Source organism: Fusarium solani, assembly GCF_023522795.1.
Source record: "Fusarium solani strain SB1 chromosome Unknown bctg00000000, whole genome shotgun sequence".
NCBI classification, from domain to species: Eukaryota; Fungi; Ascomycota; class Sordariomycetes; order Hypocreales; family Nectriaceae; genus Fusarium; species Fusarium solani.
The window spans coordinates 3,277,375-3,302,180 of NW_027072157.1; the positions used below are offsets into that span (position 1 = coordinate 3,277,375).

At 53.4% G+C, this 24,806-nt stretch overlaps 8 protein-coding genes across 8 annotated transcripts; 2 read left to right on the top strand and 6 right to left on the bottom strand.

Moving 5' to 3' along the window:
• Position 1: 1 nt before the first annotated feature.
• On the bottom strand, positions 2-2,593 carry MRS44_001045 (uncharacterized protein; the record flags this gene model as incomplete). Its single annotated transcript, XM_065623538.1, has 4 exons — positions 2-721; positions 910-1,459; positions 1,516-2,455; positions 2,512-2,593. The coding sequence occupies 4 exons, from the start codon at positions 2,591-2,593 to the stop codon at positions 2-4; spliced, it is 2,292 nt and encodes a 763-aa protein (XP_065479985.1).
• A 947-nt stretch (positions 2,594-3,540) lies between these two features.
• On the bottom strand, positions 3,541-5,198 carry MRS44_001046 (uncharacterized protein; the record flags this gene model as incomplete). Its single annotated transcript, XM_046275052.2, has 4 exons — positions 3,541-3,746; positions 3,800-4,442; positions 4,501-4,971; positions 5,112-5,198. The coding sequence occupies 4 exons, from the start codon at positions 5,196-5,198 to the stop codon at positions 3,541-3,543; spliced, it is 1,407 nt and encodes a 468-aa protein (XP_046138936.1).
• Positions 5,199-5,851: 653 nt separating this feature from the next.
• Positions 5,852-6,666, bottom strand: MRS44_001047 (uncharacterized protein; the record flags this gene model as incomplete). Its single annotated transcript, XM_046275053.2, has 2 exons — positions 5,852-6,072; positions 6,129-6,666. The coding sequence occupies 2 exons, from the start codon at positions 6,664-6,666 to the stop codon at positions 5,852-5,854; spliced, it is 759 nt and encodes a 252-aa protein (XP_046138937.2).
• An 813-nt stretch (positions 6,667-7,479) lies between these two features.
• Positions 7,480-9,585, bottom strand: MRS44_001048 (uncharacterized protein; the record flags this gene model as incomplete). The annotated part of the gene is made up of 3 exons (XM_046267602.2): positions 7,480-8,612; positions 8,679-8,904; positions 9,007-9,585. The coding sequence occupies 3 exons, from the start codon at positions 9,583-9,585 to the stop codon at positions 7,480-7,482; spliced, it is 1,938 nt and encodes a 645-aa protein (XP_046138938.2).
• Positions 9,586-12,568: 2,983 nt separating this feature from the next.
• On the bottom strand, positions 12,569-13,339 carry MRS44_001049 (uncharacterized protein; the record flags this gene model as incomplete). Its single annotated transcript, XM_046280707.2, has 3 exons — positions 12,569-12,610; positions 12,679-12,922; positions 12,990-13,339. The coding sequence occupies 3 exons, from the start codon at positions 13,337-13,339 to the stop codon at positions 12,569-12,571; spliced, it is 636 nt and encodes a 211-aa protein (XP_046138939.1).
• A 2,735-nt stretch (positions 13,340-16,074) lies between these two features.
• On the top strand, positions 16,075-17,568 carry MRS44_001050 (uncharacterized protein; the record flags this gene model as incomplete). Its single annotated transcript, XM_046267604.2, has 1 exon — positions 16,075-17,568. The coding sequence occupies one exon, from the start codon at positions 16,075-16,077 to the stop codon at positions 17,566-17,568; it is 1,494 nt and encodes a 497-aa protein (XP_046138941.2).
• Positions 17,569-18,660: 1,092 nt separating this feature from the next.
• Positions 18,661-20,226, bottom strand: MRS44_001051 (uncharacterized protein; the record flags this gene model as incomplete). Its single annotated transcript, XM_046267605.2, has 3 exons — positions 18,661-18,784; positions 18,840-19,636; positions 19,699-20,226. 3 exons carry the CDS (start codon positions 20,224-20,226, stop codon positions 18,661-18,663), a joined length of 1,449 nt encoding a protein of 482 aa, XP_046138942.1.
• A 2,022-nt stretch (positions 20,227-22,248) lies between these two features.
• Positions 22,249-24,758, top strand: MRS44_001052 (uncharacterized protein; the record flags this gene model as incomplete). Its single annotated transcript, XM_046267606.2, has 2 exons — positions 22,249-23,221; positions 23,275-24,758. The coding sequence occupies 2 exons, from the start codon at positions 22,249-22,251 to the stop codon at positions 24,756-24,758; spliced, it is 2,457 nt and encodes an 818-aa protein (XP_046138943.2).
• Positions 24,759-24,806: the final 48 nt, after the last annotated feature.

Sequence of the window (24,806 nt, forward strand, 5' to 3'; positions counted from 1 at the left end):
ATCAATGTTCCAGCTCGTTTCCTGAATCCGACGGTCTCAGGGCGATATATCCTCCAGGCCTCATCCTTCGCCAGGTGTACCCTATAAAGGCCGTCTCTCTTCGAATCTTCATGACTGTCTTTCTGGTATCCTTGTCTCGGAGAAGCATATCCCGTGGCCGCCTGCGCTCCTTGTGGCCATAGAATCTCACAAACTGTTTTAGCGCAAGCTTTTCGTTGGGTTGTAGCTCCTTGGAGGCATCAAGATCGCGGTCGATGCCTCGAAGTTTGGCTGCGTCAAATGGTGTCTTGACAAGCTCCATCGCCTTCTCTTGAACATGAGTCTCGAACCCACAGAGCAGGGTTCTCACGTCCTCCGAGTTGAGGAACACGCCCGAGGGCATTGACTCGGACCAGTCTTCGAAGGGCTCCGACTCGTCGAAGTAGTGAGCGTCATCGTCACCCTGTAGGTGCGGAGTGAAGGGGGGCGGCATGGACTGCAACCGATCCCATGGGATATTCCTGAACCACCTGTGCGCCTTGATGTCTTCTGCATCGTTGGCAAAGACATAACGTCCGACATACTCTGTAGAACGAGTGCCGTCGAATGGGGCGCGATATCTCATCTGATACTTTCTCGAGCAAAGCCGGTACTCCTTCTCCTGTATCAAGCGGCAGATGAGATCTTTACATTTTTCGCTAACCGCAGGCCGATGCGGAAACGAGAAGTGATTCTTGAATTCCTACTTTTTTGTCAGTTTCACGCTGTAGGCAGTTCCTCAGAGCTGGGCGTACTCGCCACAATGTTTTGTTTGGTCTGCTTGCGCCCTTCCTCGGCCAAAAAGGGCGTCTGCCCGTAAAGGCATTCATACAGGATGATGCCAATGCTCTACTAGTCACATCTCCCGTCGTACTGCTGGCCAAGAATAACCTCTGGGGCCATGTATTGGCTCGTCCCAACAACTGACCTCGCCGCAGTGCGGTTGCCATGTCGGTTTCTCCAGCCGATGAGGCTCTGTAGGTCCTCATCCTTTGCCAGGGGATACTTTCCATGTCTGTCGAGTCCTGATACAAGAGATTGGTACCATTCGAACTGCTTCAGAATGTCTTTGCTGCTTTTCTGATCAGCCTCGTCTCCATTGATATTGATCCCTAATCTCCGAACGAGAGAATATCGATGACTGTTGTAGTACGCAGCATCATGGGACCAGTGGTCATCGAACGCAAGCCCAAAGTCGGATATCTTCAGGTGACTAGACGCAGATATCAGGAAGTTGTCGGGCTTAATATCTCGATGGATAAAGTTGAGGCGATGAGCTTCCTCCACAGCAAGAATCATCTCGGCAATGTAGAACTGCGCAACATGCTCCCGAAGGATATTTTGGCGAATGAGTAGTCCCAGAAAGTCGCCGCCTGGCATGTATTCCATGACCAAATAAAGATTCGCAGCATCTTGAAAACTGGCTATCAATGGAACAGCCCTGTCAAGGTGCCGGTTAGCCAGTCACTGTCAAATCGGGGCTTTCAGGCCACTAACCATTGTGAGCCCTCGGAAGCAACCAAGAAGTCCCTTTCGGCCCTCAAATGACCTTCTTGGCTGTTGCGTAGCATTTCCGATTTTCGGATAACTTTCATGGCATAGACTTGTCCTGGGAAAGCATGTCCCGGAGCAGGCCTCTCACGTACCAATCTCACGACTCCAAAGCTTCCCTTGCCCAAAATCTGCAGGGGCTCGTAGTTGTCGGGAGACGGGTTACCGTCCTTTCTGCCAGCAGGTGAGATAGCTCTGGACTTCATCACCCGTAACTCTCTCAAGTGCCACGTCTCCTGGCAGTCGTTGGATGCCCGGATCACCTCCTTCTGGTCAGGGGTCAAGTAGAGACAGTGGCACAACTGAGATTCCAAACATTGCCGTCTTAGAGCACGGGTATCGGGCTTGTAGAGAAGCTCATTGAAGTATGTTTCGAGGAATATTTTTGCAGCAGAAGCTTTCTCGACAGTTGCGATAGTAGGCCGAGCCTGTACAACACCAGCCTCGGGGATGGTACTGAGAGCGCGGCCTTCTGGGCTTGACCGAGTCCACGGGTTTCGTCTGTGTCGTCTAATGGCAGTTTCCTTATTCCATTGTGAGGAACGGGAGTCGATCGACGTCTTTCTTGTTGAATCGTCACCCGCAGCTGATATCTTGTCACTTGCTCCAGACGAACATGGAGTGTCCAGGTCGCTCGAGTGGGCGCTGTGCAAGACCAGAAGCGAGCTCCGTGCCCTCTTCAAAGGGCTTCGCTGTATGAGAGTCGAATTGGAGTCCAAGGCCGCAGGATTGAGCCTAAGCTTTCGAATGAGGTCCTTGGCGCCTATACCTTTGGGGGTGCGTTTGGGAGATTCCTCAGCGTGGTGTGGAATAACATCTTTGGCCAGTACAGAGGCTTTAGTCGAGTCCGCGGGGGCTGTATCCGAGTCTGCAGAAACCTCGAGGCCTGTGTAGGGCAGATGAGTATGATGTCGCAAAGTAGCAGGTGCTGGATCTCCTTACCGCTGCGACTACTCCTCCCAATCGCCCTAATGACACCGCGAATGTCTTTCCATACTTTGGAGCCGGTACGACGCAGGCCCATGACATGTTTCCCGTCTCCATCCTCTTCCCCATTCTAGGTGGATCCTAGAGATGGTCCAGGAGAGTTCCCAGATTCACCAGACGAAAAGTGTAGTAGTTGATGACTTGTTTTCTCGACCAGAGTTGGGCCCATGATGCTGCAGGGTAACTGATGCTGAAAGTCAGTGTTGCATGAATGTTAGAGTTATTGGGCTGCTGGAAAAAGAAAGATGGGGTGGTTATCTAGCAAAGAGAGAGACAAAACCTGACCGCGAGCTCACGGCTAATTGTGCAAAACCGTTGTAGTTAATGGCGTGTGGATGGACAAGGTTGAGTGAGTTGAACAACTGGAGTTGAAGATATCACACGAGGTGGTGCCTTCCTGAGGTGTAGATCACCACCACCCTAGAGGAAAGGCGCGACCAAGACCATGCATCACTAAGCGAAAGCATACAAAGTCCAAGTTGAGAAGGACCAAGGCACATGAATACTTGCCAATTGAGACTTGGAAAGTCATCGTGGGTAAGAGAGAAAGAAATCAGAGTCTGTATTTGCACAACCTTACAACCAACCCTCGAACCATCCGTTTTAACTAGAAAACCACAAGACTACCTAACCATCTTGTGGGCAACAAACGCAAAAAGATCCCTTTTCTTGCCATACGCCAATTCCATGCGATGCAGGTCCTCGCCCCATCATCCCTGCTTGCCGCCGATGCTGCTCCCCGTGTGTTCTTCTATACAAACACCGGCTCTTCGCAGAAGGCAAAGGTCTAGGGCTCCTCATCATAGCATGAAACATGACGTTGGCCGAGCAGTAGATGGGAACTTGGGAGTCCCATGAAACACGGCCAAATCCGTACTCATCAACTCCTCGCAAGACTCGGCACAGGGCCACAGAAGGGGTATTAGTACATGCGGCCCGTGACGAGCGGACGCTGGATTTTGCCCTTGGCGTCTATCCGCGCGCTCACTTGATCTCGAGGAGCTTGACGTCAAAGGTCAATGTGCTGTTGGCAGGGATGCCAGGAAGGCCTCGGGAGCCGTAGGCAAGGTGGGCGGGAATGGTCAAGCGGCGCTCACCGCCAATGGACATGCCGACGACACCAATGTCCCAACCCTTGATGACCTGGCCCTTGCCGACCTTGAAGGAGAAAGGCTTGCCCTTCTTGTTGGCTACCGATGTGTTAGTCTATGACGTCTTGGTCACGAATTGAACCGACACTCACCATCAAACTGCTTGCCGTTCTGGAGCTTGCCAATGTATCGGACACCGACGGTGTCACCATTCTTGACAGTGCGGCCGTTGCCAATGGTTCGGTCGTCGACGGTGACGCCCTGGACAACCTTGACGCTGGGGGCGGCCTTGGCCTGCTTGGCCTTCTCAGTCGAGCCGGTAGGGCCCTGCTCGAGGTTCTTGGCGAACTGAACCTTCTTGGCGTCCTTCTTGTCCTCGGCGGCAACAGCCTCGCCCTTGTTGTTCTTGAGCTTCTTCTGCTGCTTCTTGGAGAGCTTGGCATCGTCCTTGGCCATAAGCTCATCAAGACCCTCAGTGGCCTCCTCAGCGGAGCGCTTGTTCTTGCCCTTCTTGACGGGCACCAGCTTAGGAGCCTCCTCCTCATCAGAGTCGATCTCCTGGATGCGGGGGTCCTCAAGGCCATCGAGCTCGTCGCTCTCATCGCTGTCCTCGCCACCAAGCTCGTAGTCGAGCTCCTCAGGGTCAAGGTCGTAGTCGTCCTCATCCTCATCATCCTCGTCATCATCGTCATCCATGATGTAGTTACCGGTGAGGTAAACGGTGTGGGTACCGGTAACGACGAAGAAGACCTTCTCACCGTGGTTAACGGTGATGTCAAGAGGCTGCTGGTAGTTCTGGAAGGTAGGTGTTAGCTGGCTGTGTTCAGGAGAGCACCGGACGCAATTGACTTACTCGCTCGGTGTCAAGAGTGCAAATGACAAAGTTCTCAAGGTCGGCGCCCTCGCTGTCGAGGTCGCTGTCGTCGTCCTCATCGTCCTCATCAGAGTCCTCCTCGACGGCCTTGCCCTTGCCCTTGCCCTTGCTCTTGGGCTTGGCATCCTCCATCTCCTCGTCCTCGTCAGACTCGGCCTGGGCGGACTCGATGAGCTTCTTGATGGCCTCGGCCTGCTTCTGCTTCTTGGACTTGGCGGGGTCGCTGGGGCCACCGTTGGCCTCTTCGTCGGAATCAGACTCATCGTCCTCTCCGGCGAGGAGGGCCCTCAGATACTCGTCATCAACCTCATCGTCCTCGTCCTCGTCATCAAGACCGGGGAAGGCTCGCTTGACGAGTCGGAGGGTGGCGCGAGGGACGGCGGGAACGTTGCCCTCAGCATCAGCCTCGGGCTCCTGGGTGGGATCCACGGCAGCCATTGTGATGCGGAACTGCAATTTTTCACGGTTAGCAAGTCGAGCTCCAAAGGGCGAAGCGATGGTGTCGCAAGCGTCGCGACAAGCCAAAACAAGCCAGCGCATTGCATCGCGTCGAACCAGCAGCGTCTTCAGGAAGCAGGACGGCGACTCACAGAGGCAGGGAACTCCATGGCGGCAGGAATCAAGATCTCGCCAGGCGGGACCTCGAGGCCGTAGACAGGACCAGGAACAGCAGACATCTTGAATGTGGGATATTAGGAGTTCGTTGATGATGTGAATACGATGGATGAAGAAATCGTGAACGAAGGGATGAACCTCGCAGAGAAGCAGGAGAGAGAAGAGGGTTGGTTGGGATGGATGGAAGTTGAAGAAGAGGTTCTCGTTCACGACGACGGACGAAGAAGAAGTCGAGAAGCAACTGCTAGAAGAGAGCTCGAAATTTTTTTTTGGGGACGAGCAGGCAACCCCACCGCGCAAAACAGAAAGCGCCAATTAGATGCCGCGATAAGGACCTTATCGTGACGGGGCGGTCGCTGTCTCAGCAACCAGATGGTCTCCGCTGTAGTGCAGATTTTCCCGCTGCAAGTTTCCACCGCGAATGGAACAGACGAACACTCTGAAGCTAACAAAAAGACGGTCAGTTACGGACCGAGTACGTACTTCTCAGCCCATTGTGGCCTGCTACCGAGTCAAGCAACGAATGCTCGGAGCCGCCGACGTCTTTCAAGCCTGGAGATGAACATGTTGAGCTCCTGATGGAGTCAACTCATCCACTGATCTCTCCCTACCCATTGACAACCTAGGTTGTTAAATGCAACAATGATATTAAAGAAACTCACTAATTAACACGTGCCAAGTTACCCTCCTTGATCAAACACTGTCCTGTCCTCCTCTAGTTCGCCTTCGCCTTGCCCTTCCCCAAGCTCATGAACCACGCCTTGACAATCTGCCAAGCCACTCCCAGCACGAACCTGCTCTGTCCCTCGCCATAGATCTGAGATCGGTCACCCACGTCGGTCAACATGGCGCCCATCTCGGCTACGGGGCCAGGCCAGTGCTTTGTGCTCGCACGGGCGTACGCAACCATGAGGTCGTTGCCGTTGGTCACGCCGCCTGAGAGATTGCATTAGCCGAGCGTTGTGGTATGGATAGACTTGATTAAAACTTACCACTTGACCATAGGTTGCCGTCTTGAACCCATCGGTACTTTTCTCCCACCAGCCTCACCTTTGGATGTCTCTTGACTATCTCACTCTGCAACCCTCTTGGTCCACTCACAGTCTTGCCGTCCAAGATGCCCGCCGCGCCGCAGAGGAACACGCCCGTACAGACGCTCAAGACATCTACACCCTTGGCGTGAAACTGATCCCTCAGCCACTTGGTCGCGCCATCCCCAAACGTGGCGCTCGGGTCCGGCCCAGGCACCACGACAATGTCCAGCTTGCCTGGCGCCACGGCCTCGTCCTCAAAGGTGTGTGTTGCCCGGATCGAAAGGTCGGCTGTCAAGGGCACGTCCGGGAAGAGCTCCGGCGATGTGATGTAGATGATCTTGGTGCTTGGTGCCAGTTCGCTGATGTGCGCCGGGAGGTGGGGAAGCCCGCCAAGGTACTCCTTGGACATGGAGGCGAGCACATCGACAGTCGCAACGTCGAGGAACTGTGCGCCTGTGGGGACGAAGACGCCGATTCGTAGCTGTTTGGATGCCATGGCGGTAGTTGATATCTCTCCAGATTTATCTACTTGCGAGTTGACAAGTCGTAATGGGACATGAGAGTTGAGAATTTCAACAGCAGGACACAGAACCAGATTATTGTATTATATACTCGGGCTTCTTGATTCAAATTACTGACGCGTCTCCTGATCTCTTATACTCCGATCCGCTTCGTCCTGGAATCAACTCGGCATGTAGAGAGTGCAGTGGTTGCAAGTCTCGATTCTTCAAATGCTGAATCCGTCTCTTGGCGTTGCTGTGATTGGTTGACTTGGCTTAACATCCGAAGCACTACGGAACTTCCATGTCAAGTCGGCGCCGACAACCTCCACTCACCTCAAGCAACCTCCGATCCATGCTCCACCATCATGAGACACACTTCATGTATTGCTTGTACTCGAGTGCTGTCGAACCAGGCAGGCGTTGAAGCAACGGCCACTACCTAGATATATCCATGCAATCAGAATAGTTATGTAGGCATAGGGTAATAAATATGTTGGAGTACCATTTATTAATCCATCTATACCTCTCTCGCCTCAAAACCAAGAGGCTCTCTCTGCGAACACCCTGAAATGCCTGCATGCCTATTCTGTGCCCTGAACTCCGAATGAGTCTCTCAGAAAGAGATCATCAACTCCTAATCATGCCTTTATCAAGTCCACCCACACAAATAACCAAGTCATTATGCCATGCGATACAGGTGCCCCTGTCGTCGCGCCATCCATCGTCACCCATCTCACGGTCATCGCAAGTCTCTTCATGCAACAGTCCGAGTCCTCCTCATTATTTGATGCTGCTTACCCCATCGTCTAAGCCATTTCGTCCACTCTCACAACCGGTATTTGTCGTCGTGTTGCCTTCTTGCTCACAGTGTAGACCAAGTCTTGAGCCCACAGCTGGCAGATCAGAGCCTGGGCGCTGGGGATGGTGCCGTACAGGGGAGCAACAACGGGAATGACAAGGTAGTCAACCCAGTTCTTTCCAAGAGATCGCCGAGAGAAGTCCATCTCGCTGGCCAATCCTGCCTTGACCATCTCCCTCTCGCGGCTTGCCACACCGACCCGGTGAAAGCTCTCGTATAAGAAGACGTAGATGCTGATCTGGAAGAAGCCAAAAATGCGGATTACGTTGCACCAGCTGAAAACCCATGCAAGGTCATGGGGGTCTTCATTGCCCTCTGTAAGTTTGACATAGATAGTCGAGGCCAGCACCAAGACAGCCATGTGAACAGGGAGGAAATGCGCTTCAAAAAGCCGATGCATCATGTAGAAAACATGTTCCCAGTGAGGTTCCTTGATAGTGTCCTTGGTGATATCCGAGAAGATGCCGTTCTCACATGGTTGGCCATTGCCCTCACTTCCAAGCTGGCTCTCATGGATGGCGAGGCTGTTGGCATCGGCGAAAGTGCAGTGAAGGGGCTGATATGTTCGAGAAGTCTGCTTTCGGTCCTGCCACATCTCAACCAGCCTGCGAAGCGCGAACCCTGTGTCGAGGGCTCCCCACATGTGACGGAGGGCCTGCTTGTACCGGGCTCGAACGTCGCCCAAGGTGCTGCCTCCACCAGTGACGTTGCTCTGGCTGACGGGACTGTGGATGACGCGGCTAGTCAAGTTGCCATTGAGAGTGAAGAAACACTTGATGTACATGTGAAGATCTTCGCCGATGGCTTCGCTGCCACAATCCCACCCACCCACACGGTCAACCAGATCCAAGGGGAGGGAATAGACAGATGTGGGAGGGGAGATAGTAGAGCCAGGGTAGAGGCCTGACATGCCAGCAGCACACCAGAGAATGTCAGCCACGCGGACAAGGGCGGGAACCGCGTGTGCGTTGCGGTCGAAAATGACGGGAGCCGAATACACCGTCGTCAACGCAGTCTCGGGGTAGGACAAGTGCATGTTGGTGAGAATTGTAAAGTAGCTGGAGGAGAGGTGACTGTCGGCTGGATGCACATCCCGAGTTAGTAAGGGTCTCTTCAGTTAAAGGGGCTTCATGAGGCGGATCTCACCATCGATTCCTGTGATAATCACGTTCCTCCTCACTCCCATTGAGTACTTTTCGCTTAGCTTGCGCGCAGCCCAACCAATGTTGCTACCCTTTCCTGCTGCTTCAGCAGGGATGTCTGATGGATGAAGCGTAAAGTCGATTGACCGAAACTTTTTTGCAAACTCCTGAATCAGACCCAAGGCCTTGGTTTCGGCATTGGCCTCGCGCTGCTCCATTCCGAGATATACCTGGGGGAAACAAAAGGTTAGCCGCTTAGGACATAGAGAAACCATCGTGGCTCTGGATCATAGAAAACGAGAGAGCTGAGAGTGGCAAAGGAGAAAACCTACATCATACGAGTCTTGCGCCTGAGGGTGAGAAGCCAAAACCTCGAGCGTCTCTTTGAGGGTGTCGTGCTCTTCCTTGTAGTTGGGAATGACGATGGCGTGGATAACATTATCGCCAGCCCCAGACACGCCGTCTGTGTAAAGCTCAGGGTCAATATCCCCGGCCTCGCTAGTGGTCGAGGAGCACCCGCCATTGTGGCTAGAGATGAGGGTCTCTGAGCTCGATACTGACGTGTACGAGTCGCGGCGCGAGGCGAGCTTCTTCAGGTCAAGGAGCGAATGGCTCTGCGCCGCGCGCTTCAACGATTGTGTGAGGGTCCAGACAGTCCAGCACGCGCGGAGAGGAAAGACGCAGACCAGGACATGGATAAGGAGGCAATAGTATGAGAAGAGGTAGGTCCAAATGCCCGCGCCCGTCGTAGATGTAGACGAGTAATACGTGCCCTGGTTGATGGGTTGCTCATACTTGTATCGATGCTGCTCAGTGGTCGACTCGCGCGATATAACCCAGTAGCAGAGCGCAATCAAAACGATCATACTCAGACCACCGGCGCGTTGAGCGCACCAAGTGAAGAGAGACATTTTCGAGACAAGAGCGCGGGCGCGCGCTCGACGGGAGAGGTTGAAGAGCGCCGAAAAGGCTCCAACTGCCAAAGAGGCAGCCTGTGGATAGACGACAACGAGGAGGAGGGAAGGGAAAGGAGGATGGTTTCTCACAACCTTTCACAGAGCAGTAAGAGGAAGTCTCGATGTGAGAGGAAGAAAAAGAGGTGGAAAGAGCAAGGGAGCAGATGAAGAAATCTGGGACCGGTGCAACTCGGGGGAGCTCGGTGCTGGTGTCCTCGCGTGCACCTGCAAGGCTGAGCTTGACGACGTCAGACAACACAGAACCTCCAATGAGTGAGCTACTACGGGGAAGCCAATATTAGTGAGGAAAGGAGAAGGCGAGAACGGGGAGGCGGCGTCGAGATATCGGCAAAGCGAGCATCCAAGGGTCCAACACTAGAGGAGACAACAGTCAAGCCAAGACGTCCTCACCACCAAGGTGCTCCATGCGGATTCACACTATACCACGCGGGGGTATGGTTACCTCCCAGCTCATGCTCCATGCACACGGCAGTACTGTAGCCTTGGGCTCCCAACCTGGCCTGCCGATAACCAAGCAGGGCGATGGGACGGGGGATTTCTAACCCATGATCCAATTTCTTCCGCCATGGATAACAGAACCATGTTCCATCTCATGATTAAGCCGATCTCGTTCTGAGCGATATAGAACGTACACCGACGAGTCAATGCCAGCGTTAAAGATCAAAGTATTGAGTAGTAGACCTCTGATACTTGGTTAGCAGAACAAACAGTCCCTGGTGGAAGCCGAACAAAGTGTGGCTGGAGAACCCTTGAATGTCTGTGTTTCTTTCCCTTTAGAAATGCCGGATGCTGCTCAGTTCGACCAGTCACAGACAAGTAGAGGCCCATGATTCGAGATGCGTTGCGCAGGGTCCCTCAAGCCCTGTCCAAAAGATGCGCGAACCCAGATCCAAGCCGGGGTTGTCAGGCCCTTGTTCGAACCAAGTCTCAACCTCCAACTTCAAGGCCACACAGGCAATTGAACGAGATGACGGGGAGCTGACCAATGTGTCCATGTCCGCAAGCCAAGCATATTATTGTGCCTAGACAAGGTGGGCAGCCAAAATTTGCACGGCCACGAAGTGTAGATTGTGTTGTATAGATCGGCGTACATCGAATTTCCCTTTTTGGCTTTTCCTTCGGGCGTCAAGGCCTAGCAGAACCTGGATTTCCCATGTGGGGTCTCGACCCATGTGGGTTTCGGATAGGCATAATATTCGCATTGGCTTTCGGAAACGAACTGCCAGCCTTTGCTCTGTGCTCCCTCCAGGAAGATCGGATTAAGGGTTGTTTTCGAATTCTTTCCTTGGCCAGATGGCGAGGGGGCTCGTTGGGCAGCGTTTCGCCGACATCCAAATAATGGAGACAGGCGACAATCGGGCTGGCCATGTTGAATCCTTCCCTGCTGTTCACTTGTGATAGCACTCGACCGCTCACGCGCCTGTTTGACCTGGGACCGTCGCTTCGTCGCTTGTTAAACATTATGGCATAGCCAATCAGCCGATCGTATCAAGTCCCGTTGCTCCAAAATCGCCATCTTGATCACCTTCACATCCAGGAATGGGCGCATTCTCCAGCACCCACGATCCTAATCAAACACAGATCACGAGTGACATGGGGCTGGCCCTTGGTCTGCGTCTGCTCGGCAACGTTGACAAGCAGCCGTCGTTCACTGGTTCGAGGTTGTGTCCACGAGGCTCATTCGATTTGGTAGCCTGTGTGTGGCCGCTGTGACGCCGCCTTGGGACCGTTCTGGTTGCCGAGACATCGTTCGTCAATCGCAATGCATTGCCACAACACGCGTGTCTACCACTGGCTCTTGGTCCGTTAAAGCCATGTAACCGTTGGGCCATGGGCTCAAATTTGGCGGAGCGGGAGGGAGTAGCGACAAGCTCCTAAGCTTCTTTTTCAGGCGCGTGAAAGACAATGGTCGTTGCACCCGGCGATTGTGGGCCCCATTTAGTCGACACCAACCCATGGACCTCTACCAGTCCCCCGTCGATGCTTGGCTGTTATTGGCCCACGAGGCGTAGTGATTGGATATCTGCGTTTCTGTCAACCTCCCCCTGTTAATCGTCAACTCGCTGCGACAGCGACGGCGCGCCGTAACCGACGTTAGATGGATAATCGTCATGGTGTTGTGCTTGGGCTTCCACCGCCACGACCCTTGGGAGATTGGAAGGCTGGAGGACGGAAAGGCTTAAGGATTGTAGTCCTCTCTCACCCTTACCGCCGCCTCAATCAATTGTTAGTGAATCAAGTCCCTCGAGATAAAGAAGGCCCCATTCTTGATCAGTCCCCAACATCGGCGCCCATGTGGCGGTGTACAGAGAAGACCTGAGGAGGGGAAGAATTGGTTGTTCAAGTGTGCCCCGTAGATTGCCGTCAAAAAGGGTGCTCCCGTGATGGGCTGTCGTGAACCATGGCAGAAAGTTCGCGTAAGACTGATAAAGCTGGTATTCCTATTCCCTGGGAAATGTAAGTAGTTCCATTAGTACTTGAGAAAATCGGCCATCAATGCTCCCTCATGAGAGAACCTTGTTGATCATGTCGATTTCAGAAAACACCAATGTGCGGCTGAGGGACAGTCTTGGTGATCACGTAAATTATGATGAATCCTTGGGTATTTCGATAATCTCGAAGGGTATCTGATATCTCGCCGAGTGCCTTGAGGCCAGTCGAATGAGACATGTTTTCCGGTAGCCGAATCGATCCTCCCCCAAACGCCTTGCGCCAATCCAGAGAGCCCCTGCCTTGATTTGTTCAACTTGTGATCCTCAGCGCCAGTTCTGGAACTATACGCACCTTTCTATACCAACTCTTTTGCACTGGGCGGATTCTGGAGCATCCGCCATTGGTAATGAACCCTTCACTGCAGTTGGATCAGAACCTGCCCCTTCAACCGTTTCCGTTCTCTTCGCGTTTTGGCTTGCGATGCCTAAGGTGCCTTATCGAAAAGTTTCTGGATCGGTTTTGCGGCCTGGCAGGAGGTTAGACCTGGTTGATAAAGGGCGCCCTCTTGGTGCGAAAAAATCGAGTAATACTTACGTCAATGAACTTCTCCAAGTCATTGTCCAGGTTGGCCAAGTCATCTTTTCGTCTCTTGTTATCAGCAATGAGCTTCTGTTTGCGCTTTAGAAGCTCCTGGCGCTGCTGTTCGAGGGCTTCACGTTCCGCCCGTTCGTGGTCGATGCGAGCCACCATGAGGGTGTTTTCGTCGTCATTTTGATGTTCGGGTTGCTGGGCGAGGAATTCTTCAACGGGGATGAGAGGTAGTTGTTGATACTTGTGGCTGGGAAGTGTTAGTCGGAGGCAAGCCTCGACTCGTCTTTGTTTGAGTGGAAGGCGACGGCGCATACTCGTATGACTCGCAGGCAGTAATCTCTCCTTGCAGATGCCTTTGTTCATAGTACAGGTTCTGGAGCTGGAGGTGCAGGCGATCGACTTCCTGGCGCGCCTCAGCAGTCTCGGCTTTGGTCTCGCGAGCGGACAAGCTGGCGTTGCGATGCAGTCCCCGCAGGTGGGCCATGGTGGTAAAGAGGAGCTTCTGCTGCTTTGCGATTTCGGACTGGATCTCGGCCGGTGCGGATGCTTCATTGTGTGGCTGCTCAGCGAGGTTGACGAGAGCGCTCGCCTGGTCGCGTGCCTGATCCGAAATCTGCAGGACCGCGACGAGACTCGGCTCCTTGACCAGCTTGTCGATAGCCATGATTGCTGGCTTTGATCGTGATAATGTGATATCCGAAGGTAACGAGAGGCGAGATGCGGTGTGCCAGAGGGGGAAATGGCTCCTGGTGAAAGAGATGAATGAAATGACCCGAGCTCCGGAAGTCCCGAGCGACAAGGCCGTTTGTTGTGTTCCTGCAGGGACAGAAAGTGAGACTGGGGAAAAGTGGAGCAGGGCCAAGGCTGGACTGAAGAGGGCGAGACCTCGAGAATTCAACGTATATAATTTAGTTATAAAAGCGTTGGAATAATCCGAATTATGGAACAGATGGGTTTCGATTAGTATTCGAAAGGCTTTAAAGTTTGTTAAGATTTCGGAAGGATTGTTTTCTTCTATTCCCTTGGGGGATGACACCTTCACCTTCTCGTTATGTACCTTAACACTGCTTAAGAGCAACTCGAGTCTCTTTCAGATGTTTGTAAAGACTTCTGGCTGTTCAATAGTTATCCATTGTTACACAAGTGAACTTTGAGAAGTTTGAAGGAGCAGAAATTGTTCGCAGAGAGACATGTGTACTTCTATTCGGCTTCTGACGACTTTGAGAGCGAAAACACTGCTGGTAGAAGTCGATATGCTTCTTGGTGGCATTCATAAGGTGTGGACTCAAGAACGGGCAGTAAGGTCTAGCTATCACTGTATTCGCCCTTGCATTCAATTGCAATGATAGAAACGCCAACCCGGCATCTTTGTGTGATATTTTCAGAACTTGTTGGGTCCATCTTGCCGCCAAGCATGCTCCCCATTCTTTGGTTTTTGGGAGGTGGGCAAATGACGCCTTTGTTAGGACATCGCAAACTGGACTTTCATTATGTGTTACTCTGTACAGTAATTCATTCACCCGGACTCATAATTTTGGGATTTGTGATCGACAATAAGTCAAAAGGGAGCGGCTTGGCGTGCCTTACCCGCTTCAGCTGGGCGTTGGTTATCCAAGTCAACGTGAGGAATTGGAGGTTTCGGCTATGGGTGTGGACTGTACTCAGTCCCGTGACGGCTTTCAAGACATGGGGAAACGCGAGGAGGAGGGGACATTCACGATGGAATGAGGTCAAGGAGAAAACGCGCTCTCAGCCCTTGGTAGCCAGCGCAAGGAGTCATTGTTTGGGGCTTGATTGCTCGGACTGGATTGTTTCGGGACTTGGACGACGAGAGCATGTGAAAGAGACGAGCTCAGACCTCGTCATTTCCACCTTGGCATCGTGGTGTGATGGAGTGCAACTCATGATCTCGAGATGGCTGTCTGAATCAGCCTGGAATCACGGGCATCGGCCTCTGGATCACCCCAAGCCCCTGTCTAATTGAGGTGACCAAGATTAAACGCTGGGACCTAGTCAGCGTTAGCCCGTTCTCGGCTGCTTACGAGGTTCGGGAGTCGAGAAGAAAGCAAGAACTGGGCGCAACTAAGCTTGAAGTTGTTTGGGCTAGCATCAGCTTTAATTAAGTAAATCGTGTATCACCTGGAGCTGGAGATTCTACGCTGTCGACTGGTGATGTTAACGTTCAGGCCAGCTGCTGTCCCCCTTGGGCACGCCATGTGTTGAGCAACCCCTCTCTCACTCCGATCCATCATCCTTGGTCCAGGAACAGGGGCCCAACCACAACCCGGGCGGCATCCCTTCCTACTGCATCGGCTCGTGGGGGACATCGGAGGCGTCTCTGGGTTTGGTGCGCTATTGGTGCAAGTAAACACCCACAGGCGGGCCGTGGCGAGCTGAGGAGGTGCTGCACGGGATAGGATACCTGATAGGTAGCTAGCCGAGGTACCCGTATTGGAAAAAAAGACTCAAGACATGGAGGATCAGCAAGTTGCGTCTCTTTTGCTGATATGTGATTTCTGGTAGAGGTGACGGACACGGATGTTTGACTTAGAGTGGATGATTTTAATTGCCAAGCTCTGACGTACCGGGCTTGTTGACCCGCGGAAGCACGGTGCTGCGTCGTAGGTCCTCTCCAACGATGCCCGTGGACTGCCCAATCGTCTCTGCAGGCGGTTTTTCAGGGTGGCGGCCGCTAAGAACTTCCATGCCCAACAAGGGACCATCGGGGTTCCCTCTGGGCCATGGATGGATGGACGCCAAGGCCGCCCCCGGAGCCGTCATTTCAGCTACTGGGCTCCATTTTGTCGATTCCCTTTCCCTCATCAATAGCTCAGTCCAATCTCTCTACTTTCATGCTCCTTCACTCTCTCCCCATTCCTTTCCGTGTAACCCGTAGCCCGTCCCTCCTTGCTGCTGCTGTTGTCCCGCGAGACTTCCTCTCCTTTCCCACTTACAATCAATCCCCCAGATTTATATCACATCCTCTATCCATCCCAAGGCTTGGCTTACCTGCAGATCCTTATTCAACGTTTCATACTAAGAGGAGGAAAAAAAAAGTTCCAGTCCCAACCGCCGCCAAACTCGGTAATCGTTGCCCCCGCGTCCAATCAACCACAGGGCCCGCAGGCGTGCGTTCGCTGCGCCCAACTTCTCCCGATAGATATAGCCGTCCGTCTCAGCAACCAATTGCTCTCCTCATTCTTCGCTCGTGGCCTCGACGAAGCCATACACGCATTGGATGTAGAGCGCCAGTCCCTATCGCCGCAAATCAGCACCGCCAACTGGAAGAGCTGCCACTCGCTGCCTCTACTGTAACTGTTTCAGCACTCCAACGCTCGTCAGCCAGCCGTCGCCGGCATATACACCACGGCGCCTCGCCCCGAGTTACCAGCCGCCGCCATGTCCGATGTTACCACCGCCATCACCACGGCCTGTGCCTACCAGGCTCGTGACGACGATAGCTTGGCTGCGACTTCTGGATCCGACATTCGTCCCCGCGTTGAACCTCGAAAGCGACGACACTCCTTCTTCATTCCCCGGAGACGATCTATCGTTGGCCATATCATGGATGGCGAAGAGGGCCTCCTCCTCAAGGTGGATTTGTTCCTCTCTGAGCTCGAGCGCCGTCTCGACTTTATCGAGAACTATGTCGACCTGAGCAAGGACTCGAGCATTTCCCGCGCCTTTTCCACCCTCCAGACCGTCCGCACACGATGTTCCCATGCCTCCGAAGAAGTCCTCGGCGCAGGACGACGTCGGTTACACATCATGGTCGAGACCCTGGAGACAAGATATCATGAGACCCTCGAGGCTACCGAGTCGCTCAACGAAAAGGCTCGTGTTGGCGTGGACCTGCTCGAGAACATGCTCTCTGATTTCGAGACGCGCGCTTATAAACTTCGCGAGCAGGGCTTTGCAAATGCCGCCAACGCCGCCGAGGCTTTCATGGATGAAGGCCGCCGGGTCGCCAACGAGGGTATTGAACGTGCCATTCAGGCTGCCCTGTCTCTGGAGGAGCACATCCAGCAAGCCATTGTTCAGGCCAAGGAGGGCCGCCTTATTTGCTACGAAGACCTCCCCATGCCCTGGAGGAATAACCCTCACATCAAGAAGGGATATCGCTTCACCGAATCCAAGCTCGAGTGTGTTCGTTCCGCATTCAACCTGTCCAACGAGCTGGTCAACATCTGGTCCCACGCCCTGGGCCTTATTCTGGTTCTGGCGATCGCCCTCTACTTTTACCCGAGCAGCAGCAACTTTACGCTGAGCACCAAGACCGACGTCTTTGTGGCAGGCGTCTTCTTCGTCATGGCTTGTCTGACCTTGGTCTGCTCAACCGTCTGGCACACGATGAATGCCGTTGCCGATGTCGACGCCATCTCCATATTTGCTTGCGTCGATTACACCGGCATCTCCCTGCTTATCGCCGCCTCTATCATGACAACTGAGTACACGGCCTTTTACTGCGATCCTATCAGTCGGTGGATCTACATGTGCCTGACGGCCTTCCTCGGAATAGGAGGCGTCATCCTCCCATGGCACCCTCGGTTTAACGGCGCCGACATGGCATGGGCCCGCGTTGCCTTTTATGTTGGCCTGGCCTTGACCGGCTTCATGCCCATGGTTCAGCTCGGGTGGTCTCACGGGCCAGACTTTGTCTACGACTTTTACTCTCCTATCTCCAAATCCATGTTTGTTTATTTCACGGGCGCCGTGGTCTACGCCAGCAAGATCCCCGAGCGATGGTTCCCCGGCTGCTTCGACTACGTGGGTGGAAGCCACAACCTCTGGCATGCTGCTGTCCTCGGTGGCATCCTTTTCCACTATACAGCCATGCAAAGTTTCTTTGCCAATGCTTTCCTTCGAGCGGAGGCTGGTTGCCCTTCGTACTAGAGGCATCAGCTGCAACTAGCTTCAGCCTTGCGCGAGGTGTTCTTTCTCTAGACCTCTATCGAGATCAATTAATAGGCTTGAGAATGACGACGCTCAACACGCCTCATTCTGTGTCCGAGCAGGCGCTGTTGAATGGAGCCCTGGTTCCAATCAAACAACTAACACAGTTGTTGCACCCTGCAAATATTCGCACACCGAAGCACCATATGGCGGACAACCTTGCAGACCACCATGACATCCCCTGGCATGTTCGGATGATGAGCGGTCTGGGAGGTGATGGAGTTGGAAAAGAGGTTTCACCCTCATCTCCTGCAATATCTCATGAACACCTTTACGAGGAATGGCCCTCGCAACTCGGTGTATTACATCGACCAAGCAATTTTGGTATATTGGATGCTACCTATGGAGGTGGCCAAAGCAGAAGATCACCTTGACTCTCATTGTCCAGCATAGACCAGAGGGAGCCTCATGTCGTTTGACGAAAAGTAATTGCATGTAAACCGGCGTTAACTTGGAGACTGGGAACGTGTCGGGAGTAGACACTCACGGAATCATGTGTATGAGCAGAAACAACCGAGGCCTCGTTACGCCTCGGGCTTTAAGGTTAATAATAGACGAAAGCGTTCATATATTCATTCATTCATCCTAGAGTCGTCCATCGTAGGGCCACTCCATCATTCCATATTCATTCAACCTTGCCAGAAAACTATAATCATACAAATATGTACTGTGCCCCCCCCCCCCCCCCAGTCATTACGCATTTGAACCTTCAATCATAAACCGTTAAAACATAAATACATCGGGACGCCGTTACAGGCGCAGCGGCCCGGCTCGGCTCGTCTATCTTGACTTGCATGGCGCGGTGCCGGCGCCGGCCAGGCTGCGGGACCCTCGGGTTTGCGAGTCACGCCCCTTGCATAGAGGATGACCCCCGACTGGCGGCAATGCACGTCAGTGAGGTCGCGGCCAGGATCCCTGTTGGTTCGTGGTCTCGCTTGGTGTGGTGGTGGTGTCATACAACAGCATTTGAGCAAAGTACCAAGGTACCTTGGGATATCTTGAGTTGCTCGGACCACCAGTAAATGCCCTTTATTAAAGAGCATGGGATACAATCTCGGCATAGACGTCATCTGGAATCTTCTTAATAATACCAATGGTGACGGACTTGACGAGATCGGCGTTAAGTTGGGGGAAGGATCTCAAGACCTTGTTGGGACTATTATCGTGTCAGAACCATACTTCAACCAGGACAAGACGGGGCAAAATCATACCTTGGTGATTGAAGAATTTGGGATCGCATAATGGTGAGCTGTGCCACGATGCACACAATGTTGAGATGCGGCCCATATGCGAACAAAAAGTCCCATAACCGCAGCACCTCAGGCAAGGGCGGCGTACAGGCGCACAGAGTGAGGACTGAGGGGAAGGCATAGATTTCGGCCGAAAGCCCCTTGGCCGTGAGATACATGCTCAGCTTGGGATCTACGATCGCCAAGACCTTGTCCACAAGTGCTAAGCCTCGATGAACGCCGTCCATGGCACCGCGGATGTATCCTGGGCACTCGCGCGTCAGAAGGGAGTGGAAGGCGACAAAGGCTTCGGCCTCGCTTCGGGCGGCGTAGAGGAATGGGGCGGCCAGGACATTCATGCCCTGTACGTAGGTGCCGGGCTCGAGAGTCGTAGCTCCCGCGCCGGACTCAGAGCCCTCGGTTGTAAGTGTCAGGGCGCGGGCGCGATTACGAGCAGTAGGTGATGATGTGCTGGCCTGGGAATGACCCGACACGCTGCTGTCTCCTGGAAGAGATGCGCGGCTACTGCTTGGGCGGCTCTGGCGCTGCTCTTCGCGGGCGTCGTGGAGCTTCCATGCAATGGCGTTGAGTAATCGGATCAAGCTGGCCTCGCTGACACGGCGACGGAAGAGGGGATCTGTTGTGAGGGTGCGGAAGGTGTCGTTTCGGATCTTGGAGTAGGCGGGTGAAGCGCCACGGTGGATGAGAGCGAGGTAGTCGTCGGTCGAGAGGATGGGAGCGTCTAGGAGAACCAGCCAGACGTATATCCTGAGTGTTGACTATAACAAAGGGCGTCGTTAGCGATATAACCGAGAGAAGTAGACGCCAATGTTCATCTTACCATGCCATCCTCAGCACTCTTGACTCCTCCATCAATGACCTTCCATCGCGCACTCTCCAGGGCGCCTAGGAAGTCTCCGTCGGTGGGACCTTCGCGGATGATTTGTTGCAGCGAGAGATGTCCATGCGAGAAGACAGGCTTCTTGCTTCCAGCCCGCTTGCTAGCCGTGACGACGTTCATCTGGTGGACGAGAGGGGGCGTGGCGTCGCTATTAGCGCGGCCGCGCTGAGGCGAGCGATTGATGCTCGGGGGCGGGCCAGACGAGGCGGCTGGGCCAGCGCCGGGCACGGGGGAGGATCTCGTGGGCGAGACATTGCGCTGTGTCTGTGTCTCGCGCAGGCGCTGCTGCGAGATGAGCGAGGGAGGGTTCTGAGGGCGAAGAGTGTGCGCAGACTGGAGGCGGCGGAGGACGCGGTGAGTTCGTGGTGATGGCGGGGGCTGAAGCTGTGTGGTGATGGAGGCGGGGAGCGAAGGGATCGCGGGCTTCGTTGAGGAGGCGTTGGAGGCGTTGGAGGAGGGCTCCGACATGGTTGCGATGCTATGGCTGGATGGGCATGGAAGGATTGCGGAGGGCAAGATGGAGAGGGAGAGGAGGAATTTTCAGTATGGATAAATCTGGTAGTGAATTAGGGCTGATGGCGATGCCAGAGTGAAGATCGAGAGTAAAATCAGCATGGAACTAGTTGTGTTGTGCTCAAGAGGTTAGCGGGGAGGCTGGAGGCTGGCTGACGGCTGATGGGAGTTGGCGGTTTCAATATTTGGTGGGACAAAGTGCGCGCATCGTGTTTGTTTCGCGTTGAGCCAGCAGCCAGCGAGAACGGTGCAAGTGCAAGTAAGCGAGAGTCAACTGCTATACTTTCTTTCAAAGGTGTTCAAGTTCATCCGTGGAGCTGGGAATGACTTCTGTCTTTCTCTGTCTACTTGATGCCAGCTGTGCTGTTGCTGGCCTGGAATGAGGACCAATTTGAGAGGCTGGGGTGGTGGCCATTGGGCTCTGTCGGTAAGGTTACAGTCGGGGGTTAGTGTACCGATTCGCCGACCTTGAGATGCGCACAGCTTGATCCTGGCTCTTTTTGAATGAGGCTGATGGGAATAATGTGTGATTGAGATATTGCAGGCTTAGCTTCTGGGTCCTGGAGTTTCTTCCCACGTGCCGTCAGGAAGAAAGTCCTGGATGATCAAGGCCCACCCACAGAACAGATGCTTCCTTCTCCAGGCACATCATGACTTCGTGACTTCGGTGTGAACAATATCAACCTGCAAATCATTACAACCCGGAAGATGAACGAACCAGGGTGTCATGACAAGATATGTTAGTCCTGGCCATGACGGCACAGTTGTAAGCATCTTCCAGATGTGTCTTGCTGACTGGTCTCCACTAGTAGTTCTTGTCTGTTCCATGACGCTCATCTCAGGCGCATCTGTATACCAGCAAACCGGCAAACATGGGCAGCATTTGTCATGATACCAAGACTATCACTTCTTTCCCCGAGACCCCAATCCAAGTAGCAACTATTGGACATGAAGCGTGGGGTTTGGTGTTGTTCTCTCAGCTGCACAGTCGGTCACACAAACCGTAGGCGCGGGAAACGGCAGCGCTATTACTGCGAAAGGCAAGGCGGCGATTGCGACATCGATCATGCCAGGCAAACCACCAGAGTAAAGAGCTCTCACAAGCCGCCCGAGCGCCGCGCGACTTCGTCATCTGCGTGGGTAGAGATGGATAATGCCATCCATCATGGTCCAATGCAGAGGCCGCGACGGCCCGATCTGCCCTCCATGCTCTATGGGCCCTCGCAGGGCCTTGCTACCGACTACCGATGCTCCGATGAAAGTTGTTGGCTCTCGAGTTGGACGTCGGGTTTGAAATTTGCCATTCCCAGTGGAATAACCCTGTGCCATTCTCTCTCACTCTTCTGAATTTTTCCTTTGCTTTGTAATATTGATTACATCTCTTTCATGACGCAGGATCCATATGCTTGAAACCCAAAGTCGTATTCCCGTCTCTTCTTCCCCATTTCTTTAATTGTTCCTTGCTTGGGCTCGCGATGTCGTCTTTATCCCCACGATATTCGTCATCGGGCTGACCTGAGACCCCAGACCACAAGACCAGGAACAACCTATATACTGCCGTCCTATTCGTCAGGACATCATCTCTACACCCCTTTGTGGACTACATCACCCTCGTTGGCCTATCTTCCTCCACGCTCCTGTGTCGAATCAGTTACGCCAACCTGCCCTGATGATTGCATCTCGTGTCTCGGGGAGTTGCCTATGAATGGGGGTCTTGGTTGCTTTCCCCGACTGCTTGGCATATTACACGACGTGTCCCAGCTACTCTCAGGTACCTGATCTCCCCGTCCAACGACCTCTTACGAAACGCTGCCGACACGTTGCAGACCTCTAATAGCCCACATCATATAACTGATCTACTCCACTCACCGAGACGCGTCAACAGAGACTTACACACCGCTTCTCAACTAATTCATCTCATGTCTTGAACGATATCCCATACTTTGGTACCGTGTAAAACATATTCAAGCCGTCCCGATGCCAGGCCGCGCCACCACTTTTGGCCTCGGCCTGGCCAACGTCCTGGGTATCCAGCTCGATGACCAAAAGCCGGACTCACAGGACGAGGTCACCCGAGGCGAATCCATTCTGTCGATCCAGAGCAATACTTCTTTCTACGAGAGAGAGCCTACATCAGCAGAATGGCTTCGAGAACAGATCCCGTCGCTTGACGAGTTGGCCGAATATGGAACTTCTCTATTCCCCTTCTTGACATGGATCAGCCACTATAACCTGCAGTGGTTTGCTGGAGACTTGGTTGCTGGCATCACCATCGGTGCTGTCGTTGTCCCCCAGGGGATGGCTTATGCCATGCTCGCAAACCTGGAACCCCAGTTCGGTCTCTATTCATCATTCATCGGCGTTTTGATCTACTGGATATTCGGCACCTCCAAGGACATCTCTATCGGCCCCGTCGCTGTTCTCTCCACCGTGGTTGGCAATGTAATCCAAGACATCCAATCCTCAGGACATGATATCCCAGCACATGTTATTGCATCGGCTTTGTCTATCGTCGCGGGCTGCGTCGTCCTTCTTATTGGACTACTCCGGTGTGGCTGGATAGTCGATCTTATCTCCATCACCTCCCTCTCCGCCTTCATGACGGGTTCAGCCATCACCATCTGCGTTGGCCAGTTGCCTGCTCTCTTGGGACTGACAGGGTTCTCCAACCGCGAATCTCCTTATCAAGTTCTGACCAACACACTGAAGCACCTCGTCGAAGCAAGACTTGATGCTGTCGTCGGCTTGTCGGCTCTGACCGTCCTGTACTTCATTCGCATGAGCTTCAGCGCCGCGGCAGAACGGTTTCCGAAGCACAAACGCGTCTTGTTCTTCGCTAATACAATGCGGACCGTCTTTGTCATCTTGGTGTACACGATTATCAGCTGGGTTCTCAACATGAATAGACGAGATGATCCCCTCTTCAAAATTCTGGGGACGGTTCCAAAGGGTAAGTTTGTTTTGGTTCCATGGTAAAGGGCATCGAGGCTAATGACACTATAGGATTTCAAAATGTTGGTGCACCGAAGATAACATCTGAACTGGTCTCTGAGTTTGGACCACACCTACCCGCCACGGTAATTGTGTTACTTGTCGAGCACATTGCCATCTCCAAGTCATTTGGGAGGGTCAACAACTACACGATCGACCCATCACAGGAAATGGTTGCGATTGGCATGGCCAATCTCATCGGACCCTTCCTTGGCGCCTACCCCTCAACGGGGTCTTTTAGTAGGACGGCAATCCAGTCCAAGGCTGGCGTGCGGACGCCTGCTGCGGGTATCATTACTGGTATTGTTGTTCTACTTGCAACATATCTCTTGACATCCGTTTTCTTCTATATCCCGAGCGCTGCCCTAGCAGCGGTCATTATTCATGCTGTTGGCGATCTTGTCACGCCACCAAACACCATCTACCAGTTTTGGAGGGTTTCCCCAGTCGAAGTCTTTATCTTCTTCACTGGTGTTATCGTCAGCATATTTGCTCAGATTGAGGATGGATTGTATTCCACTGTTTGTCTCTCAGGGGCCGTTCTTATCTACCGGATCCTCAAAGCCAACGGCCGATTCCTCGGCAAAGTCAAGGTTCACTCAGTCATTGGTGACCACGTCATTGGGGATGATCATCGAAAAGTCGTGGGGCAATACGGTACCTTTGAGAACCCAGAGACTTCAGCGAGGAACATCTTCTTGCCACTCGACCATGGCGATGGTTCTAACCCCGAAGTCAAGGTTGACCACCCATATCCAGGAGTCTTCATCTATCGCTTCTCCGAAGGCTTCAACTATCCAAACGCAAACTCGTCATTGGATTATCTCACCGACTTTATCCAGGCGAAGACTCGACGCAGCAGCCCTGAGGCCTTTGAACGTCCAGGGGACAGGCCTTGGAACAACCCAGGACCGAGGAAATCTGCGAAGCGGCCTGCACATGTCGACTCGGATTCTCGGTTGCCAACACTGAAGGCGGTAATTATGGATTTCAGCTCAGTTAACAACGTCGACATCACCTCCGTCCAGCGGCTCATCGATATTCGGAATCAGCTCGACTTGTACGTTGCCCCTGACATGGTCGACTGGCACTTTGCCTGCATCAACAATAGATGGACAAAGCGGGCCCTTGTATCTGCGGGCTTCGGCGTAAAACCGGACGGCGAGGGAGCCCAACATGGATGGAAGTCGATCTTTAGTGTGGCAGAGATTGGAGGGCAAGACTCTGCTGCAGCGCTGGCTCGGGAAACAAGCTACCATGACGTCTTTCCCAGGCATACGGACCCAACTGAAGAGGAGGCATTGATTGGCGGATTCTCTCCTGGACAATCATATGGTGCCATGTCGCCAGGAGAATTAGAGAAACAGAGACGACGCGGTGCAGTGGTCCATGGTCTGGACACGCCCCTATTCCACGTCGATCTGACGAGTGCACTCCAAAGTGCAGTCGCAAATGTTGAAGCAAGATCGGATTTTAGAAGCGCAGCATCTGATTAGAGAATTTTGGTTACGAAAGGCGCACAGCGTAGCGGCATTAGCGGGTGT